Source organism: Leptodactylus fuscus, chromosome 7, assembly GCF_031893055.1.
Source record: "Leptodactylus fuscus isolate aLepFus1 chromosome 7, aLepFus1.hap2, whole genome shotgun sequence".
Taxonomy (NCBI): domain Eukaryota; kingdom Metazoa; phylum Chordata; class Amphibia; order Anura; family Leptodactylidae; genus Leptodactylus; species Leptodactylus fuscus.
Genome location: NC_134271.1, coordinates 31,960,982 through 31,988,662, shown reverse-complemented (window position 1 = coordinate 31,988,662; position 27,681 = coordinate 31,960,982). Strand labels below are relative to the sequence as shown.

The 27,681-nt window shown below is 41.4% G+C and overlaps 1 protein-coding gene across 1 annotated transcript in view; it reads left to right on the top strand.

The window, feature by feature from the left end:
* Window positions 1-21,807, top strand: part of LOC142213268 (transmembrane protein 272-like) — a 35,804-nt gene extending 13,997 nt beyond the window's left edge. The window contains exons 3-7 of the mRNA XM_075281570.1: window positions 4,421-4,465; window positions 14,684-14,743; window positions 14,840-15,016; window positions 16,795-16,949; window positions 18,384-21,807. Of these exons, the coding sequence (XP_075137671.1) occupies window positions 4,421-4,465; window positions 14,684-14,743; window positions 14,840-15,016; window positions 16,795-16,949; window positions 18,384-18,446 (500 nt within the window). The 3' untranslated portion in view covers window positions 18,447-21,807. The remainder of the gene's footprint in view (window positions 1-4,420; window positions 4,466-14,683; window positions 14,744-14,839; window positions 15,017-16,794; window positions 16,950-18,383) is intronic.
* Window positions 21,808-27,681: the final 5,874 nt, after the last annotated feature.

Sequence of the window (27,681 nt, the reverse complement as noted above, 5' to 3'; positions counted from 1 at the left end):
GCATTAAAGGTTAGATACGCTTCAAGTAAATTACTCTGGAAACACAGAGGTCCTTATTCAGACAGGCAGTCATTTTCAAGTGATTGCTATAAATAAAGCCTCTACCCTCCAACACTGTACCAGACGACTGCATATTAGGCACAGAATTCTCCTGGAGTTATGTAGATGGCTATAAACAGAGTCACTGCACCTTAACTTTAACTTTTCACTTATCAAAGCATATAGGCCCCTTGCACATGGGGGAACCCAGGCCCAAATTATGTTAGAAGTCCCGGCCTGTCCCTGGCTTCATTGTCTGTAGAACATCCAGTATAAACCCGAGAAGGCAGGGAACCCCAACATCCTAAATCACTGACCCAGATTTTCCCATGTGCATGGCACTGTAATTGCTAGTTCATACAGGGCAAAATGACGCGGATTTTGAGGTGGAATCATATGGTGTTAACAAAACAGATCATTTAGGTAGAAAAACTGCAACACATCAAAAAACACGTAAAAAAACGTCAAAACCCACCAGACGGTGTCCGGAGCTATTTTTTTCTGACCAAAATCCTTAACATCTTGTACACGTATGAACTAGCCCTTAGGTGTACATATTCATTAGGATACCCTAAAAATAGGTAACGTTTTATCATACATCCAATAGAACATTATGAGTAGCAAATAGTTTGTGATTTCGCTTCGCCTGGCTATTGCAGTATGTCAAACCCCAGATCTGTAGCCCGATCACAGCTGATATATAATACCACACTATACAGTAACCTTTATATGGCTACACTGAACTTGAATTAAAAAAAAAAAAAAAAAACCTTTCTAAGGCTAGCTGCCGCGACTCGGTCAGTGTGTTAGCCGGATTTATTGGCTTCAACTTCATGCAGGGATCAGGGCTCTTAGCAATAAAGCTATGTATGATGCTGGGAGTTGCTGCTTCCCAAAGACCTACTGTTCTGTCCCATCAATGATAACTAGGATGCAGGTGAACCTCAATCATGTGCGGATAGCCTTAGGCTCAGGCCACACATTGAGGAAAGGTTATGTTTTTGTTTCAGATTTTGCTTGGCATACATTTACAGTAGTATGTGCGGCAGGAAAACTTCCGACATACAAAACAAAAATGTGCATAGGCCTCTACGCCCTCAGCATACGCCAAAAGAGTGTCCTTTGGCAGACACTGGGCTTGAATTCTTTGCATACCTTTTTTTTTGTTGTATAGGAAAGTATAATCTGCCACACCCATACAGATACACGTTGTAAAATATATATCTACAGCGTATTGTGGGGAACGTAGCTTGGTAGAAGCAGTGATGTGGACCCAACCAGTCAGAAACAGGGACACAGATCTTGCAGCAAAGTGGTTTATTTAAGAAAAACAGCAAAATAAATAAATCTTTACGTCAGGCACAAAAATTAGCAAAATAAAATACAGCCTTAAAGGGATCCTATCATTTAAACTCAATTTTTTCTGCCTATCACGTAGGAATAGCCTTAAGAAAGGCTATTCTTCTCCTACCTTTAGATGTCTTCTCTGCGCCTCCGTTCCGTAGAAATCCTGGTTTTCGCCGGTATGCAAATGAGTTCTCTCGCAGCACTGGGGGCGGGCCCCAGCGATCAAACAGCATCGGGGGCGTCCCCAGTGATGCGATAGAATTGTCCAGGGCCGCCTCCATCTTCTTCAGGAACAGGGTCTTCACGTGTCTTCTTCCGGGGATTGGCTTCAAACTTCTAGGCCTAGGGCAAAGACGACTGTGCATGCCCGCCGGCCACAAGAAGCGGCCATTTTCTTGTGGCTGCCAGGGAGAAAAAAATTGAGTTTAAATGATAGGATCCCTTTAATTTAAGGCAGACGAACGCCAAACAAAATCCTGCTCATCTGAGTGCTAACTAAACAAAAAATACTAACTGTACGTGTGGCTTACTACCATCCACACGAATCACCTAAAAAAAAACAAAAAAAAAAAAACACTGTACCGTATCACAAGGCTCTCAGTGTCAGGACAAATCCAGGCACTTCCTCTCCTCCCGAAGAAAATGTCCACTCCAGTGTGCCGTATAAAAATTAACTTTTAATCCAAAAGAAGTTAAAACATTACATGAACATAGATCCCAGTCATAAAAACAAAATGCGTTTCGAGAATGTTTTTCTTGCCTTAGTCTTAGCTATGACAAGTATAATGTACTCATGTGACTCCTCAAACAGGATAACACCTTCATGTGGCCCCCACACAATATAAAGAGGACCTTTCATTTATTTGGGCACAGGCAGTTCTATATACTGCTGGAAAGCCGACAGTGCGCTGAATTCAGTGCACTGTCTGCTTTCCCAATCTGTGCCCCGGGTAACGAGCTAGCGGTGCCAGTACCACTGCTGTGGAGAAGGACGTACCTGACTGACTGTCAAGAACGCCCTTCTGACTTTAAAGAGCTACGGTATCGGCACCGCTAGCGCTTTACCCGGGGCACAGATCGGGAAAGCCGACAGTGCGCTGAATTCACGCACTGTCGGCTTTCCAGCAGTATATAGAACTGCCTGTGCCCAAATCAATGAAAGGTCCTCTTTAATGCCTCTTCCTACCATACGTATAATGACCTTTTCTAGCCCCCTACACAGTATAAAGTCCCCTTATGGCTCCCCACACAACAATAATATAATAATAATGATAGTAATATTATCCCAGTGTGACCCTACAATCAGTATTACGGTACCCACAGAATTGAAGAAATAATTTAAATCAGTTGCGGAAAATCAAATTATCTGGAATGTTCTGAACATCTATTTGACACATTAGTTGTCTGATCACTTAAACTGTAGTGACCCTGTCCAATTTAGCTCCATGTAAATAACAGGAAACTCTCAGGTCTCTCAGGAAAAACATTTCTTGCAATAGTTTGTGTTATGCTAACGTTACTTATCTATGCGAAGCTGCCAAATGTTATCCTGTAATTTGCTACAAGAGTCAAATACTAAATGAGCTATTACACAGTCCATGCAGGGGAGGATCAGTGATCGCTGGTGATCAGCTCTTGTTCACATTGATCTTTTACACAAGCTGATGAAAACTGAATGGGGCTTCACAAAGCGATATTGTTGGCAGTACATTCCTGTTTAGAAACAAGCTGTAGGCTGGGGCGCCACGACACGAAAACACAGCATTGTGGCCGGCGTTTCTGAAGATATAATTGACATGCTGTGATTTTCAAAACCGCAACGCGCTATTTTTTTCCGCAAAGTGGGCATGGGATTTGCACCAATCCCATCCACTTTGCAAGTACTGTAAAACGCGTTGGGCCCCAGCCTAATAGTGCTTTAACAGTAAGGACACACATGAAGGTTTTGTTGTTGCAGTTTTGGAAAAAAGGAAAGTGAATTGATACAAGAATAGACGTACCATCCATGTGTGAGACTGGATTTACACAGGTTGGGTATGTGTTTTTGTTTAAAAAAAAAAAAAAGCAATATGTAATCCTATATTTAGACTTAGAGATTTTATACACCAGTAGAAACCGACTCAGTGCAATGTTGGCTTTCCCCGGGGTAAGAGATGTCGGTGCCGTTAGTCTCGGCACTGATCTCTACCTCCTGTCAGAAGGGCATTCCTGACAGTCTAGCTGGGCAATGAGGAATACTTGTCCATAGCGCTGTACAGTCAGTTGCGCCATTCCTTACCGCCCAGCGATGACGCTAACCTGTGAGGAATGCCCCCCCCCCCCAGTACATGTCTATGTACTGAATGCTAATGGCCTGGTTTATTAGTATAATACAAATGTACTACTCATATCTAGAATTAGGGGATTCACACTGAGTAAAGTGGCGCTGATTCTGGCACGATAACTCACGGCAGAATAAGCACTGATAAAAAGACTTCCATTGAGTTCAATGGGTTCCGTCTTCCGCGCGGAACACATTGAACTCAATGGGAGGCTTTTTTATCAGCGCTGATTCTGCCGTGACAGAATCAGCGCCAACTTCGTCCGTGTGAATGCCCCCTAAAAAACTTTTAAAAAAAAAAAAGCCATGTAAACGCAGCCTTAGGGTGCATTCACACAGAGTTTTATGCCGCTGTTTTTGCCACAATAACTTGAGTAAAGAATCAGCGCTGAAAATCAGACTCCCATTGAGTTCAATGGGTTCCGTTTTCCGCGCGGTACACATTGAAATCAATGTTAGGCATTTTTAACCATTGATTTCAATGTGTTCTGTGTGGAATACGGAACCCATTGAACTCAATGGGAGTCTGATTTTCAGCGCTGATTCTTTACTCAAGTTATTGTGGCAAAAACAGCGGCATAAAACTCTGTTTATAGGTTCTCCCCCTTTATCATCCACACCTGAGTACATCAACAACAGGGTCCTTAACCAAAGTGTTGTAATTCCTGATAAATAATCAATGATTCTAACTTGTATATTATGTTTTGTCAATAGGAAACAACGACACGACTCGTTTTTCCCTAAAAGCAGAATTTACGAGTAAGTTGAAAAAAAAATGCTGTCTAAAACTTTACAATCATAAATAATGTGAAATGACAGATTTTACAGTTTGCTTTTTAATTTAGTACCATTTATTTTTTCATGTGACTCGTTCAGTAGGAGTGTTACGTAGTTTTACTTATAACTCATGTAGCGTTAGGTTCACTACCGTAGTTATAATATATGGCTGCACCTTTGTATAAAACAAGTTCTTTTACCTTTTGCGTCTCCCCTAGTTCCAATTAGATTGTAAGCTCTTGCGAGCAGGGTTTTGATTCCTGTTTGCTACTTTGTACTGTCTGGTTTTGCTTGTGCAATTGCCCGTTGTTCCAGAATATGTTTGCACTGTCTAAATAAAAATTGTTGCTATATTGTGGACCTTTCTCTGAATATACGAGTATATATGTAACTATTTTATAATGATGATCAAGTAAAAAGACTGTACATATGCAGCGATACTGACATGTATATCAATAGTATACCGTAAACCTGTTGCGAATAGAGTCCATGGCTCCTGTATTCTCAGAAGTCTTGATGGATACAATTATATTAACACACGACCATATGGCAACCGGGGTGCACCCATTTTTCACAGCCGCCTTGCACCCAAGGATCACCCATATGTGTAAGTGCATAAAGGGATTCGTGAACATGGACAAAAATAGGGCTTGACCTGTATTTTGACAGTCCATCAAAATAATGGTCATTAGTCAGGTAAGGCAGAGGAGGCTGCAGACAGCACGCGGATAGCCCGCAGGGGGCTGCAGTCTGGAAGCAGGTACGTAGAGACCAGGGAAATGGTCCATCGTATCTCAGGAGGTGAAGTGAAGCTATAGAAAGCTTGCAGCCAGCAAAGGTGATGTTCCAAGGAACTGAAAGAAGATCTCCAGCAAGGAGGTCTCCTGGGTGTACAACCTGTAGTCAGTGAACTCAACACAATACTAACACACAGCAGGAAGTGTCACATATATATAGGCAGACCAATCTGGGTAAACTCAGGGTGGGTTCTAACAGATGATGAGCCTCACGAGTAGGTTCAATAAAATAGTCCAGCAGACAACTATTAAACCAGCTGAATAGCTCAGCAAACAAGGAGACACAGAACAAGGCTCCAGGACACAGGCTCAAATCCTGACACCTGGGCTCCTGCACAATGCTCTGTGCTCTTTGGACCTCTTGACTGATGTCAGGGACCACTCAGGCCTATGATTGGGCCTCAGCTGATGGCTGTGCAATGCTCCGCTATCAATATCAGGACTGCAATACAGCATAACTACCGCTGATGGCTCGCTGCGTTTACGATCCACGCTCCCATTGAAATCAATGGAAGCGTATACGGCCCGCAAAATCTCACACGGCGTATACGTGCCACGTTACTCCGTGTGAATGCACCCTTACTGTTTTTTTTTAACCGGACACAAAGTCCTGCATGTCCGACTTTGTGTGTGGTTAAAAAAACCAAACTGTTTTGCCGCAGAGTGGCAGAAGATGCTCACGGGCGGACACTTTGCAAACCCATTAAAGTGAATGGGTTTGAAAACTGTCTGCCGGATTACCATCTCCTGTCCAGTTTCTTTCGGCAGAAGACGGAAACCCGAAATCGGAGACCGGGCGCAGGTGTGAACCCACCCTAAGTTGTCTGAAAAATTAGTGACCATTTCACTGACTTTTTGACTGAAGCCCCTCCACACACTGCTGAATAAATTCCATAGCTGAAAAGTACGTTGTCAAAAATACCCGAGTTTATGAAAATTGCAGCATGTCTTATATCTGTGGAAACGCTGGCATTTTCCATGTAGGTGTTATAGGGGCAGAAAGTCTGCAGCGAAAAACTGAGAAATTGCAATGAAAACACTGAAGAATAAAACACTATGCGTCTCCAACCCCGCTGTTTATATATATATATATATATATATCTTTGCTGCACTGGTTCTTAGCCGTAAACAACATCCTTTCAGCTTAAACTGTGACCACCTGAAAAAGTGTGTCGTGCTTCCATAAACACTATATAAAAACCGTGCCAAATCTGGAATCTTGGATTACATGAGTTCTTTTATTACCGTGAAGCTATTAAAAAAAAAAAAAAAAAAAAGCGAAGCGTATCATTTACAGAGAATTGCAGTACGAGTGGTTTTCTCAGGGTTTGCCCACATATGTTTGTAGCATCAGTTACTACATACGATAATAGTTTTTTATCAAAATGACAGGCATCTAGACCAAACCTAACAAAAAGCACTGGGGTCTGTAAAGCGCCGCTGGTGTCCCTCGTGTAATGGATACGGCAGAGCGGTGCTCCTTCTATTATATACAGCAGCCACAACGCCTACTGCAGTCAGTTCCAAATCCTGGTAATAGTAGCGATAATATATAAAAGTTTAATACCTGGTATTAAATGCTAAGTTGCCATTGTACGGTATAATTAAATAGGCCTAGATGGCTTATAATAATAACCTTTCAGTAGAATACAGAATTATTTTCAGCAGCCTGTACTTCTAATGGCTTGCTGTCACTGCTGTGATTGTTGGGACAATTGATCTGACTGCAGGGCATTAGCAGCAAATTATTAGGCTTGTTATCATCACTATATATATATATATATATATATATATATATATATACACTGTATATATATTATAATGAATATATTATTAGTTAGCAATGCAGGCCCCTAATATAATATTGGAAGCCAGGGATTAATCGGGGACTTAAAGTGGCCCTGGAAAAAATGGGCTCATTTGGGTAAAATGGTTCCGACCATGAATCATATGGGGTACTTTCGTATGACTGTGAGGGGCCGTAAGAACTGCAATGTGTTCCTGCACTGAAATACTGGAGCCTTGTACTGTAGCATTAAACTTTGCAACTGCTGTTGGAGTAAAGTTGAGATTCAGAGTCCCTTCACACAGAGCATTTTGGCGAGGAAAAAATCCGCTTCAGGAATTAGGAAATGGTTTTGTTCCTCCAGCACAGTGTATGGACCTTATAAACCGCTAGCGGTTTTTCTGGGTGGTTTTTGCCAATCCCATGTGGATTTTCTGCCTCCCATTGATTGCATTGGTTTTTGCAGGCAGAATCCACCTGGAGTAAACAACACTAGCGGAAAAAAAAAGATAGCAGAGCCCATAGAACTCTGACGCAGGTTTCTGCGCCAAAATCCTTGCCAAAAAACTCCGTGTGAATGGACCCTCAGAGTTTCAGCTTTCAGGTCTGCAAGAATGGCAAAAAAGGTGTGATCTTGTGGGTGTGACTTTACTATATGTGTTTTGGGATGTAGGTACTTGTAGGAATTTATGGTATGAGGGTAAGTTCACACGGAGATTTTTGGTCAGGATTTTGAGGCTGTATCCGCCTCAAAATCCTGACCAAAAAGAAAGCTCGCATTGAAATCAATGGGAGCCGGTTAGGCGTTTTTTCCAGGAGCCGCGAGAAAAAGAAGCGAGATGCTCATTCTTCAGGCCGTTTCGCCTCGCGATTCGACCTCAAGACACTCCCTCCTCCGGACTAGGCCCATTCATTTCGGCCTAATTCGGAGTGAAGTGCGTGGCTGGATGCCCGTGCAGTGTATCAGCTTTCAGTCGCGGCTACCCAGTTTTTGGTCCGGAACCTGAGGCGGCCTCCGCCTCAGGTTCCGGCCCCAAAAACTCTGTCTGAACTTACCCTCATAGTTCCCTATGGGGATGTAAGTTTCGGGGAGTGAAACCCCAGTGTGGCCTTGGTCTGGTGAACATAATTTCATTATTATTTTTTATTATTATTATTATTATACTTTCTTTTTTAAACTTGAAAAGGATTTTTGGGGTTCACATAAGTGTAGCATTAGATTACAACAGTCTTCTGCCTCAAAATCCTCTTTAAAAATCTACCCTATGGAACCTGCAGTAGAAGCCAAGGTTGAGCCTTAGGCTGAGTGCACACGGGTAGCTGTGACTAATCCGGGTAGTTGCGCACTCTGCTCTGGATTAGGCCCAATGAATGGGCCTAGTCGGGAAGTTGCCTCGCGAATCCACCTGAAGAATGAGCATGTCCGTTCTTTTTTCAGGGAGCTGGAACAAACGCCTCTCGGGAAAAAGAACTGACTGGCTCCCATTGATTTCAATGGGCACTGTCTTTTTGGTCAGGATTTTAAGGCCGAATTCGCCATTTGACCAAAAAACTCTGTATGAACTCAGCCTTAGGTTTCTGGCGTTGATTTGGATGTTTGCATGTGGGATTATCATATTACAATGGGGCTTATTAGTGTGAGGCCACAGCAGCAAAATCCAGCAGAATGCTTCCAGCAACAAGAGCCTGTCAATGTCTTGAAATCAATGGGAGGTAGAAAAGCTGCTGTGTGAACGTACCCATATGAGTGATATCAGCTGCAAAGTTTTTTGTTTTGTTTTTTTATTGCTTTTGAGCTGTTCATTGTTTTCTATTATACAGCTATGCAGACAACATATGGTGTTGCCATATACTGTGTAACCCCGGTATGTGCATGATTGTGTGACACAGTAAGGTTAAGTTCACACAGAGTCTTTTGGACCGGATTTTGACGCGGCAAGCCGCCTCAGAAGCTTGCTCCAAAAAACGCCTCCCCCGACTAGCCACGACTGGATGCCAGTGCAGTACATCAGCATCCAATTGTGGTATTCCACTCCAGATTAGGCCCAAATGAATGGGCCTAGTCAAGGGGGAGTCTTCACGGGGCGGCTGATTCAGCTGCAGAATCCGCGGCAAGATAGGGAAGCTCGCTATAATCCGAATAGATTTGTCAGGGATTTCCTGAAGCTGGAGGAGCCTTTGCAGGTTAAGTTCACATCTAATTTTAGCCCCGCTTTTGACTTTGTCCGACGTGCACATTTGAATACTCAAAAACAGGGTTCTTAAGGGATAGCTAATAGAACGGTGGGGGTCAGACTAGTGGGGTCGCCACAGTCACTAGAAGGGGACCTGCTCTCCCACCTGAATGGAGTGCCCGTTCCAGCATTCTGCTGTACTATTTATTCTCTTTGGGAATGCCATAGATAGTAAAGTACAGAATATGGCTATCTTTGGATGATCTATAGAAGTGGATAGAACCGTACATATATATAAGCAGCAGCTGCATGAGTGCAGGGGTATGTTACTGATGTCAGTTGGGTTTGGGGGGGGGGGGGGCAGGGGAGTCAATCTATTCCAATAAGGTGGAAGTAATGAAAAGCTGCCTTATTCTCTCCTCGATATTGAACTATATGGAGGGTGTAGGCTGCAAGTGAATCAAGCTACTAAACCACATAAAGTACTTAATTTATAATTAAGAAACCTCAACTCAATTTAGACCTTTAAATTATACAATTCTACACTGCGGAGGTTTTTATGTGGACCTGGAAGAATGCTTATATATATTTGCCAAACATTTAGAATTGAAGTAACTTTATTAGCTTAATTGGGGGTTAATTTATCAGAAGGGGAACTTTTTGGCTAAGGCCACACATAGCAGTCTGCAGCAAAAAAAGAGCTTAAAAAAAAAAACCCTTGGTGGCAACACATCACAGTTTTTCATACAGCAGTTGCCACAGACTTTCTTCTTCCATTATATCTACAGGCAAACTGCCAACATTTCCGTAGCTATAATTTTCCGCAATATGTGTATGGGATTCGCTAGAACTTTGCAGGAACTCTAAAATGCAGTGGGTTTTTTTCCACAGCGTTTACGCCACGTGGGGCTCAGGCCTTAAAGTCAGTTTGCTGGAGTCTGTGTTGGCGTAATTTATCAAATGTCAGTATAGATGAGCAAACACTATTCGGAACAGCCGTTCCGAATAGCACGCTCCCATAGAAATGAATGGAAGCGGCCGGCACGCAGACTTTGCCGGCAGCTGGTCGCTTAACCCCCCGGCTACGTCCATTCATTTCTATGGGAGCGTGCTATTCGAAACGGCTGTTTCGAATAGTGTTCACTCATCTCTAAATGTCACATGATTTTTGATCAGTAAGGCACATCTATAGTTTTTATACTTCTGTCCTAGCATTTAACTCTATGTTGTATGCCAACCCCCTACTGAAGTGAGATTGTGACCATTTTTAAAAATCCTCATTTGTTGAGTCAGGTTTTCGGTTAGATATGCTAACTACACCCACTTTTCAAAATGGAGTTAGTGGTGTTAGGGCTAGTGCATATGGGGCAAAATGGACAGGAATTTGACGCGGAATCCGCATCAAAATCCTGCCGCCTCCCGTTCAAATCAATGGGAGCCGGTCATTTTCTTTTTCCGTGAGCGGTTTGTTCCCGCTCATGGAAAAAAGAAGCGAGCTGCCCTTTCTACAGGCAGATTCCGGGGGTGATTGAGCTGCGGCGTCCGCCTCGCAACACCACCCTCTGGACTAGGCCTATGCATTTGGGCCTAATCCGAAGCGGAAATCCGGATTAGGCTTGCACTGCAGCGGCATCTCTTCGCGACTTGTGTTCATGCAGAACCCCGTGTGAACTAGCCCTTAAAATGCAAAATGTGAAGAGGAGAACCACTGAACATAAGGAGAACATACAAACCCATTGCAGATGTTTCCCTTGGTCAGGTTGAAATCTAGAATTCCTTTACCTAAACACAACAATACTAAACACCTGTTTGTTTGTTTTTAAAGCAAATAAGCCAAAAAGTTGTAAAGCTTTACTTTGTAACATTTTACACCAGTGCAGGGACTAATAAATTCCCTGCTACTTTGTTTCAGTATGCGGAGGACAGTTATAGGAGGACGGGGACACTCGAAATCCTCCCATTTAGAGAGATAGTGTACTGCAACCGTGAATTACAAACTGTATATGGGTCTATAGAGAATAATTGCTAGCTAATAAAATCTGGTGTTTTTAGCGGCTTTAGTACTGATATAGATATTGGGCCCTTTCACATAGTTTTGTTAGGTTCAAGAATACAGGACAGTAGACCAGTGGTTGTTTGGGAACTCGCAGCGTCATAGTTTAGGCTAGATAAGCTGCGGTTGGTCCAGGGAGTCTGAATGGGCCCTTACAAACTGCTGCCGTTATATCAGCGTTCATATGGCAGAAGCTTTAAAATGGCAGAAAATGATATTAGGTTATGGTTAGTCAATTAGTTTAATGCCCCATACAGTTTGGCCACAGCGAAGATGCCTCGGAAGAAAACGCTGTATTTTACAGTCACTGCATAGTGGATGGGATACTAGTGAGTCCCATTCACACACTGCGGAAAAATACACACAGCGGGTACACAGAAACATCCAAAACCATTGCAGTTTTGGAAATCACAGCATGTCAATTATACCTATGGAAACCTAAAGGCATAATTGAACCCTTTGAGGGCTTTCGGTGAAACATGTTGTGGGAAAAACTGCAATGCGTTGCCGATTCAGCTTTTCCCACAGCGCTTTGTTGCTGTGGCCCTCTACATGGGGCCTAAGCACAAGGAGTAATTTTAAAATTAATACCAAAAAATAGTCTTACACTCACATGTAGTACAATGAGGACTTTCCAATATAACTTAATACTATAACCTTCCACATTTTAATTCAATCTTCCTAGTCCTTAGCTGATAGCTGAGGTCTGGGTAGGGTAATAGGGTGCTGGGTATCCTTGTACTGTAAAGAAATGCTAGCCTTTAGTGCTGGTGATGGTGGGACTGGGATCAAATGTGTAACTAGAAGCTCTTGAGCCTCAATGCAAAAATCTGTAATGGAGCCCTGACCTACTTGTTCAAAATACTAGTATATTTTATGGGGCTGAAAGACCTTCAGGTATTCTATCACAGTAGCACCATCGAATTGAATGAGCTCTCTAGATCAGCGGTTCTCAACCTTTGAGTCGCAACTCCTTTGGAGGTCGAAAGACCATTTCACAGGGGTCGCCTAAGGCCACATATTTCCAATGGTCTTGGGAACCAAGACGCCACTCCGATACCTCACAACTGTCTCTGATTTTGGGTCCTGTCCTGCGGTCCTAGTCGGTGGGAGGTATGTCCAAGATTCAACTCATCTGCATATGGAGAGGACACAGGTGAGTTGAATACAGTGGTGAAGCAGGAGCGGACACCTTTACCATACCATTGTGCCCCTGCATGCTCTGGCTTCGGGAGCTGTAGGCGCAATGTGATGACGTCACTCACTCCGCACCTGCAGCTCCTGGGACAAGAGACTGTAGACTGAGCTGCAGGGGAGCAAGCACAGGTGAATATCAATGTTTTTTATGTTGACCTTTTGCAACTCAAGACCGACATTGAACTGTGGGGGCAGATGAAGGGGGGGACAATATACTGGGAACTTATGAGGGGGACATTAAACTGGGTGGGGAATAAGAGGGGGATATTAAACTTTGGGGGCTAATAGAGGGGGCATTAAAGTGTGTGGGCAGACGAAGAAGGACGGAGGAAGCATTAAACTGGGGGAAACTAAAGGAGGTCATTAAACTGAGGGCATTGTCATTGAAAGCATTTTTGTTTTTATGGTAAAATCTCCATTGTGACTGCTGTATTCTCATTTAACACTAGATGTCAGTACAGCCAACATTAACATGCAGTAAACGAATCTGTTTTATGTAACAGGTCCTTCCTTCTTCTTATCCTTCTTATTCTTGCACTTAAAAAATAACAAGGAAAAATACTTTAGTAGCATTCATCTTTACTATGTTCCTGAACAGAACCAGAGTATAACAATAGTAATTTATTTTTGTGCGTATTCGGTCTGAACGAAACCGCTAGGCAAATCTCACGAGGTACGCCCAGCAAATACAGCTGCGGCCTTACTTACCAATCCTCACTCCTGAGATATGGGACACATGGGCCCCGTGGAGGGCTGAAGGGGATAGTATAGGCAGCAGCAGGCAGGATTGGGGATCAGTAAGAAAATAGGATCCGTTACTTGCTGCGTAACTCCATCAGGTAACGGCCTATTTGAAAAAAAAAACACTGCCCACCTCGTCCCCTAAGGTCACGGGCCCCAAAGCAGCCACTATGGCTGCCACTACCAAGTTGATCCGGAAGAAAGCTGATACCAGTTGCCCATCAGAGGAAAAATTCCTTCCCAACTACAAAAATGACAATTGTACGAAATCCCTGGGTTAAATGCAATACTGCTGTGAAAAACATCCATGTTTTTCATGCATATAGCACCTGCCATGTATGAAAGAATCTGTGAAAACGGACAAAAATAGAGACTGAGCTATATTTTTGACTCTGTTACAAAGAACCGTCAAAATATTGGTCATGTGAATAGCCCCCATTCACAGAAATTTCATGCGGCTGTGTGACTGTCATTAAAAAAAAAAAAAACTGCTATCAAATGGCCGATTTGTGGGTAACTTAACGAAGGGTGGATATTAAAAGACTTTTCTGGGGGGAAAAAAATCTTTTTTTTTTTTTTTTTAAATTGTCTGTTAGTACGATTAATGGGTTAATATACCTTTAGCAGTGTTTTGAATGATTTCTTGGTGTATCTGATTGCTCCTGGTGTCCTCTGCATTTGTTTCAATGGCGTAGCTTCCTGTGTACCTCTCTTATCCCGCCCACTACTAGCCCTTCCGAACTAACTCTGCCCACCCCCCCACCACATCATACTTACCTGTCTTCCTCTCTTGTAGATGGCACCTCCTTTTCTTTCACTGACTCCTCTGTTTCTCCCTGCAAGCGACCGGAAGTACCACTACACAGACTGAAAGTACTTCTAACGCCTGCGCAGTACAGATGGAGCTCCATCTCTACTGCGTGTATGTCGCAAGCACCTTCAGACTGTACATGCACTTGCAGAGAGTAAGTAGGCAGGAACCATTGCCGGAGAGGAAGATGCATAAGTATGAAGGGGGGGGCAATAATGTTGACGTCCTGTTTGGGAAACTGGACCGGATTCTGAGGCGGCCTCTGCATCAAAATCCGGTCCAAAAATCCCCGTGTGAACTATGCCTAAAAGTTCACAGAGCATGCTCAGAACAGTTTTCTTATAAGTCAGTGATCCATCTGCAAAAGAAACAGTTTCTTTATAAAGCAGATGTGTAACTTGCATGGCATAAATATAGTCCCTATGACACAGGTAAGCTTAAAGGAGGCAGAGCGACTGGGGTCAGGATCATTTGATTCCTGGGTCTGGGCTGAAACCCCATCACCGAGGGTCTACCTGATCAGTTAAGTACATTTATACTCCCTGGACAGCCCCTTCAAGGAAAAATTACCTTATGATTTTCTGCAAAACAAAGCAACCTTTTAAAATATACAATTACATATATTATGTGCTTTATTTCAGTCTCAAAAATCTTTACTTTGTTGCTGTGGACCGTGCTCAGCATTGCCATGGTTATCGTAGGTAAGATCTACCAGACAGTGAATCTTCCAGATGTATCAGTATGACTTGTCAACCGGTTATGAATATGGTCACTTCAATTTTTTTTTCTCTCCAAAGGATCCATGCACATTGACAATTGTCCAGTAGAGCCAAAAATCCCAATATATCTGATAGTGGCCGGAGTATTTCACTTATTGGCTTTTGCACTTATTCCACTGAAGATGGTTGCTGAAAAGTTGGCGTATTCCATAGAGAGTGTGCTGGGCCTTTTCTCCTTTTGCTGGTTCATTGCAGGTATATTAAATGACATTTCATATAAAAGACAAGGAAAAGAATACTTTTACAACAAAATTGGGTATTATGTGACAAAAAGGTTACAAAATGAGTTACAGTGAAACCTAGAAAGCTCTGCTTTGAATGGATCCAGATCTTGGATTTGCAAACAAAACACAAATTCAGAATATCAGAGCATAGTGCTTGTGCATATTAAACACATTGCTTTGTGAGATGCATTTTTAGGTAATCTACCACCACCCAAATCTTTTCTAAACCACTTATGGTTGAGGCCCCACGTAGCGTGGTGGAAACGCATTATGTTCCCCCACTTCCACAGCGTTTGTCGTAGAAAGTTTTCCTCTGCTGACTTCTTCTTCCAATTATACCTATAGGGAAACCACCAACCTTTCCATAGGTATAATTGACACGCTGAAATTTGCAAAAAAAAGTGGGCATGGATGGGATTAGCCAGAATCCATTTGCTTTGCAGTTAATGGAAAACACCATGGGGTCCCGGCCTGTATTGTGTGGTAGGGGCAGTCAGTGACAGAGCCACACCTGGCTGCACAGAACAGCTCAGGGCGGGTTCACATCTGCGCTGGGTGACTGGTTTGCGCAATCCAGTGGGTTTTCCATCTTCTGCCCCGAGAAACTGGACAGGAGACGGAAACCCGGCAGTCAGTTTTCAAACCCATTCGTTTCAATGGGTTTGCAAAGTAACCACCTGTGTGCATTTTCTTCCTGTCCGCGGCAAAACCGCACCTGCACAGAATTCATTGGTTGTAAAGAACTGGGGTTGTCAGCAAAGTAATTTCACCTGTATTTTAAGGATGAGTTCACAATACTGCTGTTAATGTCTGTTGCTGCCATCCATCATAGGATGACAGCAATGGACATTAACTGTGACTGTGTCCATTCCCAATGACCTTAATGTAAACAACGTGACACTATCTTCAGTCAAGGTTGTCCAGCATACCACGCTGTAGGATAGGAACAAACACAGACTCCTCTGTTTTTGTTACTGTGTCACAGTTAGGGCTAGTTCACACAGGGGGCGGTATGGCACATTTTGGTGTGATTGTGATGCGGGAAGCCGTGTCACAATAGGGCCAAAATGCGCCTGCCACTACTGTCGCAGCTTCCGACATTCGCAGCTTCCTTCTCCGGAGTAGGCTGAAATGAATGGGCCTAGTCCGGAGGGTGCTGGCGCGAGGTGGACGCTGCGGTTGAATCAGTCGTGGAGTCCGCCTGAAGAAAGGGCAGCTCGCTTCTGTTTTCCGTGAGCGGGAACATGTTGCTCACGGAAAAAAGTAAGCTAGCGGTCTATATAGACCTATATTAAAGGTTTTTAAGGTCTCCTGGGAAGAGGGGGCGGATTTTGGTGCTGAATCCATGTCCTAATCCGCCCCCTCACAATAGTGTGAGGGGGCGGATTATGACGTGGATTCAGCACCAAAATCCACCCCCTCTTGCCCCGTGTGAACGAGCCCTAATTGTCCGTTGGTTTCATTCTATGTTGTTGTTAACAGTGGTAGTGTGAACACACCCTAAGGCTTTATGCATACGACTGCTTTGCGGAACCTCCAAGTTGTAAAAGTAATGCATGCATAGACTACTATAGGGTCCTATTTTGCATTAGTATCCCTCTGATTTTGTACATGGGACTTTTTTTCCGTTAGATTCCATGTAGTTCTGACAGACAAAAAATCTCGGCACGGCATTGATATGTATTCATTTGACTCTTGATTTTGATGTATGTTTTTCTGACAAATCTGTTTTTGCCTTTTTTCCTCTAGGTAGTGTCTGGGTGTTTAGAGTGTACCAGGAAAATCCAAGACGCTGTAATGACCTTGTTTACAAATGTGCATTTGGAATCCTGATCTTCGAGTACATCTTTTTAGCTTTCTTAGTTGCTGTTATCTGCTTATGCACTTGCTGTGCTGGTCTCCTGGTAAGTAGTAAGTTTGTGGTTTTTATCTGTACAAAATCCATGTAGCATGGAGAAATTATTTCACTTAGCCTTATGGATTAATTTTTTTGTGCCAAAAGCAGGAGTGGGTCCTGTAAGGGAAAAAGAAGAATGCCCACATGTTACAAGTTAAAGAACACCATCATTTAAAGAGGACCTTTCATCAAATCCAACAAATCCAGCTCTTTACATCAATTCATACTTGCTGCTCCACTGATTTTGGCACAGTTTTTCTGTAACCTCCACCATTCCTGAGCAATCACTGCTGTTCGTTTTGGTTCCTGATATACTATTTTGGCTCTGTACGGTAGGAGAGCAGTATAAGGCAGGAGCAGACAAGGGGTGTGATTCTGAGCTCTCACACTGGCTGTCTATGATTGGAGCTCTGAATCACACCCCCTGTCTGACACCGCCCTTCTGACATTACAGAGCACATCAGGCACCAAAACTAACTGCGCTTGTTGAACAGTTGAGGCTAGGGAAAAAATTCCAATTGTGTTAGAATCAGCGGAGCAGCGTCTATTAATAGATTCTAAGAATTGGTCACTTTAAAACCGTGTTATGTTGTTTTTTTTTAAAAAAAAATAAATATATATATATATTACAAAAATCCACACATTTTCCGCAACAAAACAGCTTTTCTGTAACTTGGCTACCTTAGCCTAAGAGAGATTCCAAGAGTTTGAAAAATGATGACTTTCTTGCAGCTCTACTGTAATGGAACTTTGTGTTTTGCCATGTTTCTAAACCAGACCTGTTCTTCGGTGCAGGTATTTGTGGGGGCGTAGATGCTGTTTCATTGTTTCCATCATGTATGGTATGGTTCTTGGGCAATGCTGCCAGGAGTTGGACCTTCACCAATCCAATATTAATGGCCTAGTCTAAAAATAGGCCAACAATATTACAGTACCAGAGACCTCATAAGGTGCTCCCTGGGCCCTACTAAACTGAATGTGGATTATCATGGAGCCCTTTAGACTAAAAGCATTCTTCCAGATTCACATAAAACCTAATGCACTGCAGTATATAATTTAGATGTCTAATTTAGATTGAGGTTTCTTAATTATAAAATAAGTGTTGTATGCGGTTTAGTAATTGTATGCATTTGCAGCCTACACCCTATATATTGTAATACAGATTTATAGATCGGATTTTTATATATGTTAATATTAGTGTTGAGCAAGTAGTATTCGTCGACTACCTCGCCGGCATAGAAATGCGTGTAATCGGCCGAACACCAAGGGATAAAACGCATGGAATCTTCGAAGTGTTTAACCCCTTGGTGTTCGGCCGAATATATGCATTCCTATGCCGGAGCTCAACACTAGTTAATATATTTACTATAAGGAGTTTTATTTCCTCTTTACCATGGTAGATTAATATTGACTCTTTTATTTCCACTTTCCTCTGCTTTAGGTGGCATCTGATATAGAGTCTGGTAGAAACCGCTCTCCGGAAGATGAAGAAGCTTTGAAGTAAAACAAATGTCCTGACGTCTGGATCTCTCGATCACAATAGAGTATTCTGTGATGGATATCGAGGTGCTGATGGACATTAGGGCTTTTTCTCTCATGATCCTGATATACTCAGCATATATACTTATAAGGTGATCTCTTTTGTTATGGAAGGCAACCTCCATTAAATGAACGGAGTGTCATGCTATCATGTTCATTTCAAATTATATAAAGGATATTGTATAAAATATATACTTAAAGGTTGTATAAAAAGAAAGTTTCTAAAAAGATTTTTAAAGTTGCCCATTATTACGGATCAGATTGAAGTACTATGTATGTTGTATGTGAAGATTAGAAAATGCAAGAATTCAATTTTTTTTTCCCGTGGATGATATTCTTAATATTTACTCTGTATTGGTTCTCGCACATGACCCCAATATAATGTATACGGATTTTGTTCAAAAGTAAATGCTTTCTCAGAAGATATGTCTGTAGGCATAAAAGTTTGGCTGCTACGGTATAATACTGCATCATAAGTGTTATACGGTTGGTAACGTGATATGAATTGTCGAAATTGCTTTACAATCTAAGGATTGAGACCTCAGAAGATCACATTTGAAGGGGTCATGTACAGACAGAAATAAAGCATTACATGGGTTAGCAGGACACAGTGATGTTTGGATACTGCATTGACAACAAGGTGAAGAAATATTAAGAGAAGATCCAGTTCTCTACAAGTAGACCCTTCAGTTTGACACCATTTCATTTCTTGCCTACTGCTTGAGCTGATGTCTATAGTAAAGATTCCTTGCATTCATGCTGTGGTAAAGGGCTATTCCAGGACTGTAATATCCATGCCATCCTTGGGATAGACTATTAATATGAGATCAGGCTGTCTGTTCAGAGGAGACACTATTCAGTTGTACTAGCATTACTAAGCTAAAACGAATGGGACTAAGCTTGTCCTATCTCTATTAGTATCGGTGTACAGGTAGGTTTCCCAACCATTCACTATCATAGAAAACATCCGGGCACCCAACAAGTTGCGGTTGCAGTGAGTGTACAAATTGACACTTATATTGACATTTCATTTGTCACAATTCATCCTTCTTCAGACACTGGATAAACAAATATATGTACCAAGTGTACACATCTACAAAAGAGAATGAATATCAAAGTCTACGTGAATGTGTACACTTGGTACATTATTGCTATGATATCTTTTTTTCCCAGTGTCTGATGAAGGTTGCATCGCGGCAAACAAAACATCTGATGTATGTTTGGATTGTCTACCTAAGTAAATTTGTACATTTTCTTCAACCACAGCTTGTTGAGTGCCGAGCTTTCTCTATGATATCTCTATCAGCTGGTATTTAGTGCTAGTACCAGTCCACCACCACTCCTGCCAACGTGTTTGGTGAAGGTGCCAGGAGTTGGCCCTCCACCCTATACTAATAATAGACAATTAGAATTAAAGTCCTGGAAGACTCCTTTAAGAATGTTGGATCAAGATTCCGATGCTTTCTTTTAAAATGTTGTTTTGTCACATCCTTCCAAAGCAAACTCCAAAAATTTGTAGGGCCTTTCCAACTGCTTGACCTTCTTGGTGGCGCATTGATTCATCAGCTACATTACAGTTTGTGGACTGTCGATGGAGTTTGTGTTTGACACCTCCATTGTAAGTAGATATAGCAGTGCGAGAGCATTCGTAGACTTCTTATATGTACACCTTGGATCTGTATTGGTGCACACAACATCTGTAGAAATGTCCGCGTTCAACGTAGTGTAATGTATTGTACAAATACCAAATGGCTGTGAAGGAGACTGTGCCGAATTATTATCTGTACCATTAATACGTCATCAGTTATAATGTGGATACTGTCATATAGCAACAGTATGTCACGTGCATTTCTCTAAGCTGATTTCTGTCTGTTTCAAGGAATGTGCGTTATCTGTAAATACCAACCTAGTGACCTGATCACCTATCTTGTCCAAAATCCCAAATCCTCTGACTGCCTCCTATTCTGTGGGTCTTGGCCATGTGCAGTCACTGCAATGTATGTCCGTACCCTATTAGGCTAATATATTTTTTATAACTTTCTTGCAAGTTACTTTGCTCTCGCTGTTATGGTGTCATGAGATTGGATTGTTAGCCTTGTGGTCAGCTTTTTATGTCTTATTGTACATCTTTCCCTAAACTGTGTTACTACTTCTCACTACTGGTGTCTGCATAGTACTTTATTCTCAGTCCCCATGATCACTATTTTACTGTGTCCTTGGGTATATTTTATGAAAAACATGAGGGCTGTATAGATTTAACTATTTAGATCCATATTACGTATTACATTTCTATTTCATTTCAACCACTAATATAGTTACCAGTACTCTAACCTTAATACTCTATGTATTGTTATATTAAAAATGTCATATATTGTAAAGAAACGTATAAATTAACCACAGCACAAATGATTTACTAAATGTTATACAAAGTAAAGGGGTTTGCAGAGAAATGAACATCTACAGAATGCTAAGCTTGGAGGCCCTAATATAAAAGGTGCTCTCATCAGTCCGCTGCTTCCCCACTTCTGACACTGGCAGAGTCTATTTCATTATGTCGGACACCCAGACCCAATGCTTGGATTTGATGCTAAGTCAGTCGCTCTCTCAGGCAGCAGGTCTTCTCTCTGGCCAGTGATTCGCTGTGCAGGTATTTTATATGGGTCAACAAAAACAGTGGCTAGTAGTGAGGAGCTTAACAACTATGGAGGAGGAGTGGTGGGAGATCAGTGAGAATTGTGTGTAATTTTATTCATGTTAAAGCTCCGCCATGTTTAGCTTTTTTACATATTTTTTTTTTATTTCCCTGGAAAACCCCCTTTGAAATAAGAAAATTTAACAAAACCTTATTATTATTATTATTATTATTATTATTATTATTATTATTATTATTATGCATGTCTTTTCTTGTATTCCCTTGTATATTTGTGGTGATTTGAAGTTCTATATTCAAAGTAACTATATACAAAGAGACAATTATACCTAAGTTGATCACCTACTAAATCTTCCTGACATATTTTACTTCTTTCAGAATGTATTTTGGAACAGGCATGTAGCTAATATTGGAAGGGTCAATAATGTAAAACATTGAAGTTTCTGCATACTGAAAGTGTTCAGGTGTTGTGTGTGATTTTTGTTTCTTTTTTTTTTTTTTGGGGGGGGGGGTTTTCTTTTCTTTTTTTTCCCTAAAATTGTATTATTATTTTAATTCTTATCCTTTATATATTATTACTATATTATCTCATGATAATATATGTTACATCCAAAAGAAGAAGGATAAGTCAAATGCATACTACACTTTTATATTTATCTATCTATCTATCTATCTATCTATCTATCTCTATCTATCTATCCATCCACATATCATCTGTCTATCTATCATCTATCTATCATCTATCTATCTATCTATCTATCTATCTATCTATCTATCTATCTATCTATCTATCTATCTATCTATCTATCTATCTATGCTCCTATCTATCTATCTATCTATCTATCTATCTATCTATCTATCTATCTATCTATCTATCTATCTATCTATCTATCTATCTATCTATCTATGCTCCTATCTATCTATCTATCTATCTATCTATCTATCTATCTATCTATCTATCTATGCTCCTATCTATCTATCTATCTATCTATCTATCTATCTATCTATCTATCTATCTATCTATGCTCCTATCTATCTATCTATCTATCTATCTATCTATCTCTATGCTCCTATCTCTATCCATCTATGCTCCTATCTCTATCTATCTATCTATCTATCCACATATCATCTATCTATCTATCATCTATCTATCTATCTCTATGCTCCTATCTCTATCCATCTATGCGCCTATCTCTATCTATCTATCTATCTATCTATCTATCTAATATATTTATATTGTATAATCCCCGTACAACTCCTCCTTTCGCCCTATCCCAGGAGCACCTTCATTTAGTCTTCCAACACTAAGGAAATGTAGCAAATAAAAAAATACTTTGCTACTTAGATCTCACCAAGAATGACTATGCAAAATTCTCCGAATATAAGGTATAAGAGTATGGAGTATAGATTTCTGTAGAATTTAAATAGATATAATAAAATCAAAGGCTATCAGAGAAATTTTATTTTTTTTGCAAAAGAATAGATCTAAACATTTTTTGAAGAAAGCGTCAGGTGTTTGCTATTATATTTCTATTTTAATGGCGTTCATTTACAAGTCAGATAAAAAGAGCTTATTTTGCTACAAACTAGTAGATTATTTTGTCCATGTAATGGAGCTGCACTAGTTACTGTCATGGGGGGATTTATTGAGTATTTGTGCATTGTGGCTCGTTTTTAAAGTAAAAGCTTTGACTGTGTCATTCCATTTTGCAGGCTGAAATGTACAGGTTTAGTGCATGTACATGAGGATCTGGCTATTGATCTTTGCATTGTGGAGAAAGTAATGCATCCCATTTAGACCTATCCAGAAACAGGAACTACTCAATACTGCTGAATCAGAGATCATCTAAATGCTTTTCTGGCATGCCCCTTGGAGAATATTGATTAATAATAAAAATATCTGACTGTAAGATATTTGGCCGTTCAAGTTGCTTTTTATTTTTTTACATACGTTAGCATTAGGTTTTAAAATGTATAAGAACAGCGACCGAGACATAAGCATGAAGTACTATAAATATTTTATAATATAACTATACATATTTTATTCATGTATCCTCTTCTCTTGTGTTGGGAAGGTTCTCGAGGCAAGTAGTTGTTGCATTTTTTATTTATTTTTTAAAATCATTTCCATGTATTACAGTAGATGAAGATTTATAATTTGTATTAAGATGATTGGAAATTCTTGCCACTCCTAGATAGATATAGAATTGTTCATACTGACTACTAGGAAGTACCATGGTCATTAAATCTTTTGAAATGGGATTTTATGTCAATTTCGGCACAAAATATTAAACTTCTGAGTCAATTTCCAATATAAAACCGATCCTTTAGAAGTTACTATTTGCCTTGAGTTGAAAGAAATGTAAGGTCTTGTAATAAATGAATAGCATTTGCATTGTATTTGCTAACGTGCCCTCAGGGAGACAGGAGATTGTGGCACATGATGCAGGCCACTGAATTTTTATCTAGCTAGCCATACTCCCTTTTTCCATGGTCATGTACCCTTTGGAGGGGTCACACTCCTTTATCTCACCCAGGACCTCCCCATGAGTCTACTATGAATCTAAAATATCCATGGAGTGCTTCATCTCGGGAGCTGTTCTTGTAAGGGCTAGTTCACACGGGGGGCGGTATAGTGGTGAGCCGCGTCACTCTCGAGTCAAAACCCGCCTGCAACGACTGTTGTGATTGCGGCTTCTGTCCCCGGAGTTGGCTCAAATGAATGGACGCCGCAGCTCTCTGAGCCACGAAATCTGCCTGAAGAAAGGGCAGATCGCTTCTTTTTTCCGTGAGCAGCAGCATGCCTGCTGCATAGACCACCATTGGGAGGGGGCGGATTATGACGTGGATTACATGCCATAATTCGCCCCCTCTGTGTCCGTGTGAATGGGCCCTAAGATATGCAAGATTTGACTAGGAAAGGCAGCAAGGATAGTGTTGCGTTTTCAAACAGAATAGAGGTTTTCCAGAATTTGGAGCAACCTCTGGGGCCACCTGGGGGAACCAAAAGAAAAGAGACCACTATTTAGTCTCAGTGGTCACTTGTGGCTCAGGACTTCCAGGCTTCTTATACATCCCTCCAACCAAAAATATGGTCCAGAACACACACTGTTGGTCAATACCAAAAAGAAAACACTTCGCTTTCAAGACATAGTAACCTAAAAGACCTGTAGGAAGATCCTTATAAAGCTTGGAGTGCTTTGGCATTGCTTGAAGTCGTGCACTAGTCCTTTAAGAGAGCCCTTAAGAAAACCCACAAACGGAACAGCGCAATGTAGGAGGAGAGATGTCAAAGGGAGCAAAACTCTCGGCAGTTCTTACAGTGAATTTTATAATGCTGTGTCCAAATAGTCTATTGTGATCTGCCAATAGAACTTAGGTTGAGAGCCATCAGATCCTGAGGGTAGGCCACCCGGCTGATCTTTCGCTTCATCACACATATTTGGAAATATGAAACATGACCCTAAAATAAGTCTCTAAACTACTTTTGGTGAATGATGGTACTGTGTAGTGCTCTATCCAAGCTTTTCAGATATGCCTTTATTAATCAGCTTTGCAGTTCCATTATCGAAAAAAAAATTCAGTTTTATTCATATGCAAAGAGATTTTGTTTAGTTTTTTTCTTATGTTCCCAAGGCTTCATTCTGTGCTGTCCATTACCTACTCTAACTACCACCTAGCTCTAAGGAAGAGCTGAAAATCAAAAGATGGAGGATGGAGCTGGGCACCAGTTAGCGGAGGTCAGCGTACATCGATGCCTCGGGACGATAATAAAAGCCCTTCATCTAAGTTGCATATGAATAATACAGCAATGCTGAATAACAAATACATATTTGTAAAGTGTAGTCAGAGTCCAACAAGGTATTGTCATTACTTGGATTATGATTTTGTGTGTGAGTGCTCACACCACCACACTATTAGCCGATGTGGGTGTTATGTTGTCTTTAAAAGCGTATATAGTATATAGACTACAGTTCGGAGCAAAGTAGTCGAGGAGGAACGGTGTACTGTATGATGTAAGCATGGTAGAAGGGAAAGTGCAACAAGTAACCAACTGTGGCCATTCCTGCTTTAAATATGAATTGTAAAATTGCATTTCTGATATTTAGACTGTTTCCAAATGAAATACTATTTGTCGCCGCCTCCGCGCCAATTTCTTGTAGTATAAAATCCAAATACTAAATGACAGAAGCATTGTGGTGTATAATTTGTGCTGAATGAAAGAATTATTTTAAAGAAATAAATGTACCTTTGTATTGCTGTTTGCATTACTGTCTTTGTCTTTTATTTCACCACTTCATATCAGTGGTTAGTGGAAAAGTTTTATTACTGAACACGTCCATTGAAAAGCGATAGCTCATCTTTTGAAGCTCCAGCTCCTTGGTGTACTGCTCATGACACTCTGACTCCTTCCATCTCCTAAAACTACATGTATGTTCCTACATAGCACCAAACTTGAAGGGGTTGTCCAGGCAAAAATTTTATTTTTTAAATAGTCCGGGGAGGTAGGAAGGTGAAAAAAATAAATATCGTACTCCTCTTTCCCTAGTGCTCCAGTGCCTCACCACAATCCGGTCCTGCTATTCCATTGTTATCCTCTGGTGGAAGTCCACAGCGAACGTGACCACTGAGGCCAATTAGTGGCCTCCGCTATAGACGTGACGTCACTACTGTGTGACATCCCAGGGTCCATCCTGAGGCCACTGATTGCCTTCACTTGGCTGCTGAGGTAAATCAATGGAAGGGATCCAGGACGTCACAGCCAGAGAGGAGTTTCACTTCAAGAACACTCAGGACCGGACCGCACTCGGAGGATACCGGAGTACCCTCTGGTTTGTAACCAGACTAAGGGGGTTGTGAAGGGCTTGTAAAAGACCAAAAAGACTGCCGAGTATAATAGTGCTTGAGGCGACCGCATCACTTATCCCTGTCCCTGCCAGGCCATGTGGCAGCCACTACTGCTGCTATACCAGTAGTTACACCCCTTGGTAGAGCAACAAGCTCAAAAGCTTTACAAGGTTGACTGTGTGTTCCACTTTCTACTCTTGTATCCAGATCACTCATCCCTGCATCCTCTGACACCACACAATGAGCCTCTAGTACACTGGAATGCAAAAGCTAACAAAGCTAAGCATGATTTTTTTTCCTCTTCAGGATCGTGGAGATGTCTTAGAACCAAAGACAATATTATTACATATAAGGTTTAATATAGACAAAAAAAGTATAGTTCTTACAGTTACAAAAGATGTATATGTAATAATAAAAAATATCTACACAGAGGCAAAATATTATATAAAATACTATAAGGCCCCGTTCACACGGGGATTCCGCGGTACATATTCCGTCGCCTAGCCAAGAGCGTGCTGCAGCGAGGTGGACGCCGAGGCTGATTCAGCCGCGGAATCTGCCTGAAGAAAGGGCAGCTCGGAAAATAGAACGCTAGCGGTCTACATAGACCACCATTGTGAGGGGGCGGATTATGACGTGGATTCCATACCAAAATCCGCCGCCTCTTGCCCTGTGTGAACAGGGTCTAAAGAATGAAGAAACAGACCTCTTCCTAAGCCTGGCTGTGAGGATCAGCCAAAGAAATTAACAGACTATAGGTGTCAGACCAAATGTCTTCTCCATGGTCAATTTTGGTAGGTTTCTTAACCCAGCCCCCCCTGATATTTAAGGGGCTTTGTGTAGGTGAGGACAATATGAGCCAGGTGCCTGGAGAAGTGAGGAGTCAAAGATGTCTGTGTTGCAAACTTTACAGAGACAGATCACAGCTGGAAGAAGTCATCATGGTGATCCAGAGAGAAGAGATGTCTCCACATTTTACGCACTGTGTTCCCTGTAATGTTACCACTAGCATCTTTCTGTCGTCCGCCTAAGGCAGCAGGAAGGCTAGGTTCACCACTGGGTACCAACAATTTTGTCAATGTGTGTGTATACAAAACTCAGCGGTGTAGTTGTCTACTTTCTCAAAGGGAACAGACATCATCCCCACCCACGTTACAAACCAACTTCTATCAGAAATTCCCTAGTCAGCAGAATGTCATACAGACTAACGTAGAACTGCTGATAGTCAGTCATGGTATATATTTCTTGTAGAATTACTGGAACTATTCACTCCAGGGGATCCAAATATGTTTTCCTTTATAAAAATAGTTTTTTTATTTCTCTGCATACGAATTACATTGAAGAGAGACAACCTTGCTCTCCAACTGGGTTTGCAGCGCTCTTGTGCAGGACCTCACAATGAGGTGCACTTTGTCTTTGTAAGAACTCACTTGCAGTTGCTTAGCTACTAATCCAGCATTGCTGTATATTATAATAAGGACACTGTATCTGCCAGTATTAACATCAAATGTGAGAGTTTTCAAATCCTCACCATACTAAGAACAACAACCTAAAAAATCTTATCTATCTTTTACTAGAATGACATGAATGGGAGTATGGATAAAAAATATGCAAATCTATTCTCCAGGATGTAATTAGGAGAACAGTGCCTCTGTACGCCGCCCTCTAGAGGGCAGCCTCCTTAACATCATGCATGACTCAG